Here is a 14619-nt window from a genome sequence, read left to right on the forward strand (position 1 = left end):
GTAATAACCACATATTCATAAGTAGATTCATTAGAAAGCCTACTTAATTATATTTAATTAAAGTATTAATTCATTATTGTGTGACGTTCAACTATCGAGAAAAATAATAAAACTTGCGAATGTATTTTTCAGTTTAAATAATTAATTATAGGCAAACCGTAATAGGTACAAGTTTCACAGTAGGCCCATTGGAAAGCCAATTAACTTTACTTTAATTAGAGTATTAATTAATATTTGTGTGATGTGGGGATGTTGAGAAAAATAATAAAATGTGAAGACTTAACATTTTCATTTTTCATAATTAATTATAGGCAAACCGTAATAGGTACAAGTTTCACAGTACAAGTATTAATTGATATTTATGTAAGTTGAGTGTGTTGAAAAAAATAATAAAATGTCAACATTTTCAATAATTATTTAATTTTTCATTACGTTTTATATATCAATAGTTGTGGAATTAAATGTTCTTTATTGTAGATTAATTAAAAATAAGAAAAGTATTATAGTTGTCTTGAAACAAACAAAATAATAAAATTGTTTTTTTTTTTGGTAAATCTTTTGTTTTGTTCAAATAGTGACATCTTTTAATTAAGCCAAAAAGTTTTAACTTATAATAAGGATTAGATAACTAGGAAATGAAAGTTTCTACTTTGTTGTACAACATGTAAGACATCAAAATTCTTCTTGTACTTCTTCAGAGATGGTATAGGGTTTTAGGAAAACCACCCCTAAAATCAGCTGATTACTAATAGCAATCTCAGACTTACGTGTCTAAATATAGTGATGATGATTTGTTAATTAATGTAAATATAAACGAAAGAAATTGAATAGTTAAATGTTTAATAATTAAAGGGAAACTTTTATATCAATGTTTACTTAAGCTTAAGAGATTTCCTTAAAATTTGGCAACAATTGTGTTACATGTTAATGTACTAATTGTTTTACAATCGATAATTAAATGAGTTAATTAGTAATTAATGATGATTTTAATGAGTAATTTGCGTTGGTGTGCGAATGGTTGAGCTTCCACGAAGTGGGGAAATAGTTAAACTTCTGACGTTTGTGCGACGTGTGTCTGGTATCGATTGTTGTTGATCCGCTCTTCGAACTGTCAGATATCCGTCAGTTTCGTTTGCGGCGGTGTTATTTGTGCCACGATGGCGACAACGCCACAGGATAAAAACATTGCCAAAATCGAGACCGCAATTAGCATGGAGGGCCTCACGAAGACGACCCTTCCAGCGAACACCAACAGAAACGTAAGCCTTCTACAACAACAAAGAAAAAACCATATCTAACCTCAACCAAAACAATCCTCATCCCCTTTTTTTTGATTGAAACAAATGATTAAACAACCTCCGATCACCATAACGACTGTTGTTTGATTGATGCATGCAACTGTTTTAGTTCGGGGAGATTGCAATAGAGGCCTCGCAGATTGTCAGCCGATTGGAGAAGGTTGCAGAGGGTGGCCCCACTCCACCTGAGCAAGGTTCCACAGTGTTCCTGGGTTTGCTTCGAAGGGAACCCGATGATATACTGCAGACCATACAGGGTCTGATCAATGTGGAAGAGGATGGACCTCCACCAGGTTTGGATCCTGTCGGGAAATTGGTCATATCATGTCACAGTTTGGCTGCTTACTGCGGCGCCCTTGACAGGCACACTCTGCAGAAGCTCAGCACAAGATTCACGACGGACACGACGAGATGGCTGAGCCAAATGTTTGGGTGAGCAGAGAGAGTTTAAGTTGCCTTAAACCAACGACTATAATTCCATATTGTATTGATAACGAGTTGTTTGTTTGCTCAATGATTCTTTAGAAATTGCTTTTGTTTCGAGCACGAAATGCCTGCATATAATTGAAATGTGCGTGTTATCAGCGGAAAAATTGCATAATTGGTGATAAGATTAACTTCGTTTTTCCGCAACATTTTACAATATTTTTTTCTGAGTTAATTAATAAACAGCGGGTTTGGGTTATTTTCGTCGCAAATTTACTCGGGAGATTGCCAGATTTTGTAATGGATAAAAATACTCTCCGCGTCTTTGATTTGCGTAAAATATATTATTTTTACATAGAAACCGTTTTCATAATCACATTTCTTAAGACTTTATGATTAATGAATGATGATTTTCTTTGTAGATTCTTGGACTGCGCTGCTTTTTACCATGATGATCAGCTGGAGGGTTTGGTTCGCGTGACGAGGATGATGCTTCATTACAAATACCCTAGATATTTGGAGGATGGAGCTCTGGCGTACAGCGCGTCCCCGCCCACCATCTACAGCAGCATGGCCAGCCCACTGGGCGTGGTTCAGCATCTCTGCCGCCAACTGGGATTACCCCTATCCTGCGTCCGACCCGTTCCTGTCAATACACATTTCGGTAGTTGCAACCATTTTCGTTTAATTTATAAAATTCATGTTATCAATTAAATAGGTTCCCAATACACGATGGACGTGGCGGCTCTTCAGAAGATGATCGCCGAGGATATATCCGCTGGACGGAGTCCGTTGCTGGTCGTTGCTGATGCCGGTACACCAATCACCGGTCATCTGGATAACATGAGCAGGTTGCAGGAGTTGTGCAAGGAAAACAACATTTGGTTGCATCTGAGGGGACACAGTTTGGCCGCCCTCGCTTTACCATTGCAGCCGCACAGCGCGCAACCGTCGCCGATCGCTGATAGCTTCACGCTGCCCCTTGGTGGTTGGTTGGGATTGCTCGGTTTACCTATGGTCACCCTTTATAGGTTGTGGGATAAATCGAGCGCGAACAGCGAGGGTAGGCAACGGCAGTTGGGCGCGAGTCGCGAGAGCACTCTACCTTTGGTGGCGGGTCTCACGAACGATCACATGGGAAGGAGGATCCTGGCGCTTCCGCTGTGGGCGGCGATGCAGGCTTTAGGAAGAGAAGGAATCCACGCCCGAATCAGAGACAACTTCTTATCCAGCGAGAGGTTGTGGGCCGCCGTCGATTGCTACAGACAAGTCAGAGTGTTGGTAACTATTTCTATGGAAACAAAGAAGACACACAGTTTTAAAAACGCCCTCTTTTGTTTGCAGAGTCAGAAACCTGGTGGCGAGAGCGGCGCTTACACTGTATCAGAGTTAATTTCAAAACCGATAAAAATAGCGGTAATTGAAAATCTATATCATTTTTTTTGTTTATAAATTCTTATTTTTTAATAATTTGCAGTTGCTATTTGAAACTACAGCGTGCAGCGTCGTCTTCCAATTCGTGCCGGAGCTGAGCGAAGGCGAAACTTTGGGTAGGATTCCGCCGTACTTTGATAAATTGAACTCTTGGTTGGGGCAGATTCTGCAGCTGGACGCGCCCCAAGTGCCTATCGATATTTGCGAGTTGGAGAATTGCGGCGTCGTGCTACGCTTCTGCCCGTTCGAATCCGCAGTCGGTCCGGGTCCTAGTTTAAACGATATCGAGTCGTTCGTGCAGTGTCTGGAGCAGCAGCTTATTATTCTGAGAGCCACGATTCAGCATAAGGAAACGTTCGTTAAATTAATAGATGCGTCTCCGGTGTTGAGGATTGTCGAGTTGCCGGAATGGGCGGGTCTGGGCGGAGTCAGGTACGCGCCGGAGGGATGGGAGGAGTTGTTGACCGATCAAGCGAAGGAGGAGCTCAACAATCTGAATATGGCTTTGGTGGATTCGTTAAGATCCACGGATTCAGCGTTCTCTTTGGGAGAGGGCACGGATGGTTTGATGTGCGTGCGGTTCGGTATGCTGACGCCGCAATCGGATGTCGAAGAGTTGATTAGTCTGGTGATTAGAGTGGGTCAGTCTGTCGAGGAGAACTCGCGCGTTCTGGATTCGATGAGCGAGATCCTCAAGAAGGGTATAGAGACGGCCACTTTGGATCTGCAGAAGGAGAACGAGGAGAGGTTGTGGCAGGAAGGTATCTTGAGGCAGGTGCCGGTCTTCGGGAGTTTAGTGAATTGGTGGTCGCCGAAGACCAAGGAGACGGGCGTCAGAGGGCGGAGCCTGAACCTGACGCAGGGCGTCGTCGAATCCACCGAGAACATATACAAGTATCACATGCAGATGCAAGGGCGGAACGTCCAAAGCGGTAAGTCTTAGATTAATCGATATTATTTAATACGAAATAATTACATAATTGTTTGCAGGTGTGAAAAGTCCGCCAACGCCGCAAGTGCAAACCCCGGTGGGCGGGAGCCACTCTAGGAGCAGTAGCCACGCCTCCAGCCAAGGAGCGCCGTCGATAGGCCAGTTGCAAACTCAGTTGACGAGCGTGAAGATTGACAAGGAAACGACGCCGGAAAACGGCAATGCGACAACTTAATTTTGGGGGGATTTTTTTTTCTTTACGTTTTCTGATTAGAGAAACAAGCAATTACTATTTTCTTAAATTAACTTATATATATTCCATCGATGGGTGTTTCCCATTTATTTATTTTTTTGATTTTATCGAGATGAATTACAAATAATTTTATTAATTTTGGTACGAATAGGCTGTATCTAGACTGATCCTCGCCAATCCACCAACAACAACAAGAATCCCCCAAAAATAAAAAAATGAGTAAAGTAAAGAGAAAATCATCAGAAACGTTTTGATTCTTCTTAATTTTAATCTATTAATAATATTGTTCATCTGCTCTGTTCGATGTTTGTTTTCTGTGATAAATGACCGTTGACGTTGTTTAGGTTGCATCAAATCAAAGTATTATTTCGTTTATTTATTATTACTTTTTTTTTGATTTTTCACCCTTTTCTAATTACTATTCTTCCTCCCCTTTCTTCATTCCTAACTCCTCATTCACGAAAGAATGCAATTCTTCGACGCGTTTCGAACGGAGTATTAACGATAGCATTTTGTCCTGTATGGGGCGGAGTTAAGCTTAGGTTTTTGAGGCGTGGCCGGACGACGATCCGCCCATCCCGCAAACCGTTTTATGCACATACTGTATATTTATTATACGTATTTAAAAAATATGTGTTTTCTTTATATTGATTTAGATTTATTCAGAAACCGTTCTCTCTTTGTGTAATTTTATCTCTTCTCTTTTCGTTAGTTTGTAATTTGTACCAAAGAAGCTTAAAAGTTATATATTTAAAACAAAAAAAGTACACCGAGGAAATTTGATTGTTTTGTGTGAAAAAACAACATAATACGAAGAAATCATCACTTTAAACTAATATATTTGACCCGAGAACAATAATAATTGTTAAATAATTAATAATAAATGAAAAACAAGGCAAGATTTCTTTTTGTGTTGTCCATGAATAAGAATTTAAGTAACCTCAAGTTAAGATCATAGTTAACTTGATTAATTTGAAACTTTTGTTTCTTCTTAAGTTAACTAAAGATATTTACAAGTAATTACGTAATTCTCTTATTTTAATTCGAAATTTGTGGTAAATGGTATATTTTCAATAAAAATGTGTTCCGAGTTGTTGCAATAATTTATTTTAAAGCCAAATAAATAAGGTACGTGTGCGTATTATATATATTCAGGGTTAGTCAGAATTGCGTTAAGTGTTGTTGTTGTTAATTCTGATTGGTTTTCGTAGCTTAATGCGTGTAATACTCTTTGATGAATTCTAGGGCGACGCCGTTCGTCCATCCGAATCCGCTCTGCACGGTGTACTCGCCGCCGCCGCCGTACTGTCCGGGCACCTCAGCGTCGTACTTCTCGAACATCTCTCCGGTTTCCGTGAATCCGACGATGTTGGCGTGCAGCCAAGCGGTGGCCAACTCTTCGGCCTTCTTCTTGGCCTTCTCCGATCCGCTCTTCTGGAGTCCTTGAACCATTATCGCCTGCAGCGGGGGCCACGCGTTCGGGAAGTCCCACTGCTCGCCGCTGCGGATCAACGAGGCCGGAGTTCCGCCGCAATATTGGAAGACCTTGTTCTTCTCCAGATAGTCGACCACCTTATCGCCGATGTTCTTGTTCAGAGTGTTGAAGGCGCCCGTCCACAGAGGCGCAAGATTGCTCGGCCAGAAGTACTTTCTTTGAATTCCCAAAACGTTATCGAAATCGTACCAGATACCGTCGTCGCTGTTCCAGAAGACCAAGCTGATTGCGGTCTTCAGCTTTATCGCGCGCTCCAACCATTTCTTGCTCTTGTCCAGCTGATGAGTCTTCAAGTACATCTTGGAGAGATCGGAGAAGGCGCGGTACAGGAAGCTGTTCAGATCGACGGGAATCGATCTTGAGGTGTGAATATCGGAAAGATTGCTGTTGGGAGTACCTTCAGCGTCGAAGATCCAACGCGTGGTGTAATCCCAGCCACTTTCAGCGCCTCCCTTCAGATCAGTGTAAACCCTTTGCTTCTCAGACTCGGGGAAATGATCGACGGTCAAGTAATCCTCCCTGTAAGATTCCGGCCTCGGCCCTAAACTTTCCGGTTTATAATTGAACATCTTCAAAGTCATCTTGTTCTTCTTCACCGACACCATCTTATTGTCGACCCAATACTGAAGCTCCGCATCCAAATACTGTATATTATCCTTCAACCAGGCGACATCCTCGGTGGCGTCAATGTAACTCTTGACCATCGGCGTGAAAAGCGGCGGCTGAGACCTCTTCAAGTAATACTTCCTGAAACCGTTCGGGATGAACCCGTATTCCTTGATCAGAGTCACGAAGTTGTCCAGCATTCCTCTAGCTGTCTCGTGCATTCCACTGATCAGCAATCCCTTGATGATCCAGTAGGTGTCCCAGTAGTAAGTCTCCTTGAACCTTCCGCCGGGAATGATGAAACCTTCGGTAACGGGAAGAATCGAGTATCTCTCAGGATGCTCGCGGACTTCCGGTTTCATGATGCGCGTCAACTTTGGCCAAACGCCGACCAGATCTTTGGCGAATTTATGCATGTCCGTGTCGTTGATGTCCTTCAGGAATTCGGGTTCCGGGTTGTAATCGTTCGGTGTCCATTCGGAAAGTTCGTTGCCACTGTCGAAGTGGTCAGTCACGAACTTCTTCACCTAGAAAAACCAATGACAATTGTTAGTTATGCAACTCGACACTGAATACCATGGACGTCGTTGATCTTCAAGTACAATTTGCGTGAACATGATCGAAATTCTTGATGCGATCCATCGACACTTTCGATTCATTGTTTATTCATCTAATTCCGTTCGCGAAAACCATTGATTTATCGCAATTTCCTTTTTAAAAGTACGGATTTTCAATGAACTTTCATCCAATTTTATATTCATAAACTTAATCAGTTAAGTGTTCTTATAAAACTGACACTTAAGCAAAAACAAACGCAATTATGTCAACAACTGTTACTACTTTTTGTTTTTCTGTACTATTAATGAAATTAGAACAATCATTCATTTTGCAAACCGTTCGCACTATCATTAAGTTATTTAAAAAATACGTTTCTATAGCGATTAGACAACAAATTGCTATGGTAATATTCCGCACTTAATTATAACCAATGTTGTTGTTGTTGTTTTATTTTACTGTTTGCGCATATCATTAATTCGGATGGATTGAAACGATTTGCGCAAATTTCGCGATTGTACAACAAACTGCAGCGTCGGAAAACCATTTGAATAAGTAATTGCACCGCAATTAACGCCGGATAATTGCAATCTCCTCGACTCACTCGCAGAAACACGATCAAAAATTTACTTTTTTTGTTGCTCTATTTTCTTTTTTTAATGTTTTTTTTTTCTTTCTGCTTCTTTTTCGCATAGACTTTTTGGGTCAGCCGATTTCCCATCGAATTCAGACACTAAATTCCTATTGCAAACCGTACAGCAATCAATTACACTTTTACGGATTTCCACTTTTGTCTGTTTCTTTCTCCTTTTTTTTTTTGCATTCACGAATTAATTGGCTGTGAAAACTTCAAGTTTCTCACTTCCTTTCAGTGTTCGTTTACTTTTACATTTGCATACTTGATTTGTGCAAATTGCAACAATTCTTAACTTAACTAATAATAAGTAATTTTGTTTACAAACATGATTTGTGCAAATTCGAACATTTCTTTTCAAACTTATATAAATCTTAGTACTTTTTATAATAAAATGTAATTTGAATTCCTTTTTTTTTTTCATATCAAAATTTATTTCATTTGCGCAAATCCATCAAATTGGAACATTTGTTAGAATAACTTACAAACTTCTAAAAATCATTACTTAATTTACACCAAAATGTAATTTTTATTACCTTAAAGATCTTCTTTTCGACATTAATGTAACTATAAACATGATTTGCGCAAATTCGAACATTTCTTCTCAAACTTATATAAATCTTAGTACTTTTTATAAAAAAATGTAATTTGAATTCCTTTTTTTTCATATCAAAATTTATTTCATTTGCGCAAATCTATTAAATTGGACCATTTATTAAGACAACTTCATCCGTTTCTTCTCAAATCCTATTAATATATGATAAAATATCGATTCTATTCATTTCAAGTATTTGATTTGCTTTCAAAATGAATTTGAGTGCAATAATAATTTGCGCAAATCCATCAAATTGGAACATTTATTCTCAAACTTATATAAATCTTAGTAATATAAATCTTTTATAATAAAATTGAATTCCTTTTTTTTCATATCAAAATTTATTTTATTTCTTCTCAAATCCTATTAATTTATGATAAAATATCGATTCTATTGATTTCAAGTGTTTGATTTGACTACAATAATAATTTGCGCAAATCCATCAAATTTCGAAAAATCATTACTTAATATACACCAAAATGTAATTTTTAATACCGTAAAGATCTTATTTCCAACATTAATTTAAGTATAAACATGATTTGCACAAATTTACTAAATTTATCACATAAATTCCAATCATTTATATGAAAACTTACAATAATATCAACTTTCTGACTTCCCTTGAAAACAATTATTATTATATCCATGATTTGCGCAAAATCATCAAATTAACATTTCCATTTACAAAACAGTATTGAATAACAAAGTTTGCACAAATCTTTAAATTCTACAACAAAAACAATTCTTACTAGTAATTAATGTGTGAGAAGCGAAGATTACATAATCATAACAAACGTGCATTTCGAGAATATAAAAAACGGTTTTTCCTATTGAAGAATCTATAATTTGCGTTCTATTATCGAAGTGAAAGAAGTCGGCACACGTATTATTGGCCTTGCAAGGTCTTTCATATTTATTTCTCGAGAGCAGCAAAAGAAAAAAGAAGTAAAATAATTACCACAAGATTTTTTTTTCTCATAATTAATTAATCTTTAATGGAAACGCGATTCGATGATTTGCAAACTCGTTCGTTGTTTTTGTATGTTCTAGTCGAAGATTCTTAACGGATCCATTAGAAAACGTGTCCGAATATTAATAAACTAATTAGTTACAATCGAAAACAGGTTTTTTTTTGTCTTCATTTCGATGACATTAAAGAACGATTAACGAATTTGTATAGAAATCAAACTACTTTTTTTTAACTAACTTTTATGTAACAATCTTTGGATACGTTTAATAATAAGTTCGCAAGACTAACTCCAATACATGAAAGAAGATACTAAAAGTATCGTTGTTACATAACGCTGCATTTACTTCCAAATTTTCAACTATTCTCACGAAAGTTTAAATTCAAATTACTGATGTTAAAATTCTTGCATGAAATTCGTTCATCTTTGAACGTGAACATGTAGCGTGTATAGTAGTAGCCTTGTCGCAAAGTACTTGATCTTTTGTCATTATACTTCTTTTTTTTCTTCTCTCTTACTTCATTTGTTTTCTTGTAAACAATCGCACGACCTTTTGTTCAGTCGATGCAAACTGTTTTTTTTTTCAATTAAAATTTTATTAGATTTGCAAGTAAATTGCATAAAAATCAATCAATTATCGCGATTGTTTAGAGATTTTCAAATGTTTTCAATATTAGAAATTTTCTAATGTACACTAGATTTATTCACGATTTACTTGCACATTGAATAAGCGATTATTTTCGTTTACAAATATAGTTTAACATAAAAAGAAATAAATCAAGGTGACTTCAATTCGGTTTAAGGAGAACAAGATTTTTTTTCTTTTGGTTGTTGTTAAAGAAATTAAATTTACTTCCGAGAAAAACTAAATGTAAGAGAATGATATAAATCATACTTATTTTAATTTCATTTACAAAAAAAATAATCAATTTTTCAATGTTAAGTAATATTTTTTTTTGTTGAAAAATTTTCCAAAACATTTTCCAATTTCACCTTTTTTTTTTGAATGACTTTTAATCTATAATTTATTGAAATAAAAACTGTTGTTTTTCAATAAATTTAAATTTGAATATTCAAATTTTTAGATTACTTTGTTTTCGTAAGAACTGGCTTTAAAATGTATACAATAATTGTTAATAAAACAAAATTTACTTTAGTTCAATTCAACATTAGCCTACTTACTATATAAGCTTATTGATCACTACTCTCTACTTGTCAAGTAACTTGTCAAATGCATGTATTGCAAAATGTAGGTTCAATGATATGGTATGGTTGTCATGGAAACTATAAACTTTCTGTTGATTAGTAAATCGGATGTGATAGAGAAATTAGAATATTTATTCTCTTAAGTAAATAAATCACATTAGTTTATAGATTTGCGCAAATTCATAATTTGAACGTTCGTCACTTTTTAAAATCTATACAATAATTGTTAATAAAATAAAATTTACTGGAGTTAAAGCCCACTTACTATTTATGCCTATTGATCACTACTCTCTACTTGTCAAGTAACTTGTCAAATGCATGTATTGCAAAAACTAGGATAATCAAATAATGTATGGTTGTCATGGAAACTATAAACATTCTGTTGATTAGTTAATATGTAATTAGAATATTTATAGATTTGCGCAATTTTGTATATATTTGTTAAAATTACTTCTCTTCCATCTCATTAATCTTATTTATTTATAACAAAATATCAATTCTAATCATTTCAAGTTTCTGAGATCGTTTGAAAAATTCTTTTTGATTACTTTTGATCATGATTTCCGCAAACTCTACTTGTCAAGTAACTTGTCAAATGCGTCTATTGTAAAAACTAGGTTAAATCAAATAATGTATGGTTGTCATGGAAACTACAAACTTTATGTTGATTAGTTGTATTCATTTCAAGTTTCTGAGTTCGTTTAAAAAAAATATTTTGATTACTTTTCATCATGATTTGCGCAAACTCTTCAAATTGAAACATTAGATTATTCTCAACATTATTACATAAATCTCATTAATAATTGATGATAAAATAAAAGCAAATTCGATTATTTTCCAAAGCTTCTGACTTCCTTTTCGATATTATTTTTTTTGTCGAGAATCAAGATTTGCGCAAATTCATAATTTGAACATTCGTTACTTTTTAAAATCTATACAAAAATTGTTAATAAAACAAAATTTACTGGAGTTAAAGCCTACTTACTATATATGACTCTCTACTTGTCAAGTAACTAGGTTAAATCAAATAATGTATGGTTGTCATGGAAACTACAAACTTGCAATTATATCAAAGAAATATAGATCTTACAAATGAAATAACATTGATTTTACTAAGATGAAGGCATTTCTAATAAGTTTCAAAGTTTCAGGCCAAAAGCTTAATTGTCTGTTTGCCGAGTAACTTGTCAAATCGTAAATTGAATGTATTCGGAAACGTTTGCAAGTGTTATGGTTGTCATAGAAACTATAAACATTTAGTTTTATTGATATTTGACTTGATGCAACTGTTTGAATATTGAATTGACTTACGTCATCTTTTGACGGTTCTCCTTTATGCTCGTCCATGAAGACGTCGAAATCCTTGAGGATCTCCTCCGGGTCCATCTTCATGTGCATGTCGACGAAGGATTTGGAATCGGGAAAGACTTCGGCCATCTGGACGGTGTGCAGCAGGTTGCCCTGACAGTAGATCTTGCTGTCACATGTCGGTGGCAACTGTTTCTGTTGCTGTGAGGATAATGACGACAATGACGACGAGGAAACAGAGGAGGCCGCTCCAGCGATCAGCAGCAACGCGACGACAACGTTCGTCGGCAACAACATTCTCGATTCGTTTCTGAAAGTCCGTCGAGCGGCGTTCACGCTTTATACCCAACACCGAGGACTTCCATCCTCTTCGCACCCAATATCCGATACGTGACGCTTCTCTCGCCCGCACAAAATCCTTTAGAAATAAATATTTATTTATTTCATATTCATTTTCGTTTAGTTCCGATTATGCCACGATACGTTTGATAACATTATCTAAAAAAAAAACAAAAGAAAAAAAAAAACGAAAAACCTTGCGTCAATTCTAATTGCGTTTTGATACTAATAACAATAAAAACATCACCTGTCCTCGTAGTTTGCAATTCTGTTGCAACTTTCAATTAAAAGCTAAGTTTACAACTTTCACCTACAATCATCAACTTTCCAATTAACTTCTATCAAATTCGTATATATTTACGCAAAAAGAATTAGCGAAGATCTTTGAAATTCATCTCGTAAATTGATAGAAAACAACAACAAATAAATATATGATAACATGGGATTTTCCTTCATCAGATTTCCACATGAAAATTCCAATTATAGTGTAATCAACTAACAGGGATTTCTATTTTCATTATTTGCAATAACAAACTTAGTATTTTATCAAATTTGAAACTTTCTCGAAATTGTTATTTTCTAAATTTATTATATAAAATTATAGCAATTTTATGTAACAAAACTCTTTCAAAATCATCTTCTTGAACTTAGATTTTGCAGAAATAACAACAAGTAACTTTAAGTGAATGTTAAATACTAATCAATGATTCAATCAGGTGTAGTTTGCAATTCAATCAAACTTTATTACATAACTAATTTTATAGCGATTTTATATAACATCTTTCAAATTCATCTTCTTGTAGATAGATTTTGCTGGAATAACAACAAGTAACTTTAAGTGAATGTTAAATACTAATCAATGATTCAATCATGTGTAGTTTCCAATTCAATCAAACTTTATTACATAACTAATTTTATACTAATTTTATATAAAAAAAAAAACATGTTTTAAATTCCTCTTTTTGAAGTTAGATTTTGCAGGAATAACAATAAGTAACTTTAAGTGAATGTTAAATACTAATCAATGATTCAATCATGTGTAGATTCCAATTCAATCAAACTTTATTACATAACTAATTTTATACTAATTTTATATAAAAAAAACATGTTTTAAATTCCTCTTTTTGAAGTTAGATTTTGCAGGAATAACAACAAGTAAGTTTAACTAGATGTTAAATACTAATCAATGATTAAATTATGTGTGGTTTCCAATGCAACCAAAGATTATTACATAACTAATTTAATAATGAACATCTTTATATTCATCGTCATTCTTGCATTATGAATTTCGAATAATTAACAAGAAGTAAACAACAAAAGTATATTTGATAACTTTGGACTTTCCCTTCGACATATTTTCGGAGAAAATTCTAAATATATAAATAACAAATTTCAAAGAAATTTCAACGTTCATTAAGCAACAGAAAACTGATTTCGTAATATTTTCATTTTCGATAACAAATCTAGTTAGAAAAATTTGTATCATCTTGCATAAATTGTTACTTCTCAAAATCTATACAATAATTGTTTATATGCGTATTGATCACTTACTCTCTACTTGCCAAGTAACTTGTCAAATGCGTGTATTTAGAAACTGACGCAAGAACTAGGGTGAATCAAATAATGTATGGTTGTTATGGAAACTACAAACTTAAAATTATGACAAAGAAATATAAATTTTAGAAATGAAATAACATTGATTTTACTAAGATGATTTCGTAATATTTTCTGTTTTTGTTTAGAAATTTCTATTACAGAGTTTGAAACAAAAATTAACAATTAAATTATTTTATATTTTCAACTTAAAATTAGTAATTTGTAAATGAAATTGTTCAATTTAAACGTTTTTCTTTGGAACAAAATGGAAATTATCATGAACTACAAATTACTTGTTTTCTTTTACGTTGCACGAAAGAAAAAAATGTAACTTCACCGAAGATTATCTTACAATTATTATTAATTGTCTTACTTGAACTTGTTATTCACCATAATAACAAATGCTAATTACAACTATTCACAATACTTTACACTTTTCAATAATTAAACAAACAAAAAGAAAAAAAAAAGAAAAAATACATTGTATTTGCTAATGGGGATTTTTAATGAGAACATCAGAATTCAACAACAAATTTGACAAGGTATATAAACAGTGCGGATTTCAGCACTGTTTGAAACCGCACTAATCGAGGACTTTAAAACCGAACAATAGAGAGATTCTAAAGAGAGAAAGAGAGAGGAATAAATAGAAACTGATAATTAATTTTGTGCACTAATTTTTTGAAGAATTTATTTTCATTTCACTTTGTATTGACAATGAATCCGCACTAATTGAGGTCGCATTGTTGCAATACGATTCTTAAGCAAATTTCGTAAATAGTTCATGCGCAAATAACATCAGTTTCTAATACAATTTCTCACAAACAATATCAAATTAGTTATGTAATAAACTTTGGTAAAATTTGCAGATCTACGCAGAATTTAATATATAACATCCAGTTAAAATCACTTGTTGTTATTTTTGCAAAATTTAGAATTAAATTGAAATATGTTTGTTTTATAAAATCAACAACT

At 34.5% G+C, this 14619-nt stretch overlaps 2 protein-coding genes across 2 annotated transcripts; one reads left to right on the forward strand and one right to left on the reverse strand.

Annotated features, from left to right (window-relative positions):
* The first annotated feature begins 1039 nt into the window (after positions 1-1039).
* On the forward strand, positions 1040-4724 carry LOC108566620 (pyridoxal-dependent decarboxylase domain-containing protein 1). Its single transcript, XM_017926608.1, has 7 exons — positions 1040-1259; positions 1408-1730; positions 2147-2388; positions 2443-3005; positions 3069-3140; positions 3202-4090; positions 4149-4724. Exons 1-7 carry the CDS (start codon positions 1158-1160, stop codon positions 4322-4324), a joined length of 2367 nt encoding a protein of 788 aa, XP_017782097.1. The 5' UTR covers positions 1040-1157; the 3' UTR covers positions 4325-4724.
* Positions 4725-5433: 709 nt separating this feature from the next.
* On the reverse strand, positions 5434-12034 carry LOC108566623 (trehalase-like). Its single transcript, XM_017926611.1, has 2 exons — positions 11713-12034; positions 5434-6970 (listed from the first exon to the last, which is right to left on the reverse strand). Exons 1-2 carry the CDS (start codon positions 12004-12006, stop codon positions 5555-5557), a joined length of 1710 nt encoding a protein of 569 aa, XP_017782100.1. The 5' UTR covers positions 12007-12034; the 3' UTR covers positions 5434-5554.
* Positions 12035-14619: the final 2585 nt, after the last annotated feature.

This window comes from Nicrophorus vespilloides, unplaced genomic scaffold, assembly GCF_001412225.1.
Source record: "Nicrophorus vespilloides isolate i.1.1-1 unplaced genomic scaffold, Nicve_v1.0, whole genome shotgun sequence".
NCBI classification, from domain to species: domain Eukaryota; kingdom Metazoa; phylum Arthropoda; class Insecta; order Coleoptera; family Silphidae; genus Nicrophorus; species Nicrophorus vespilloides.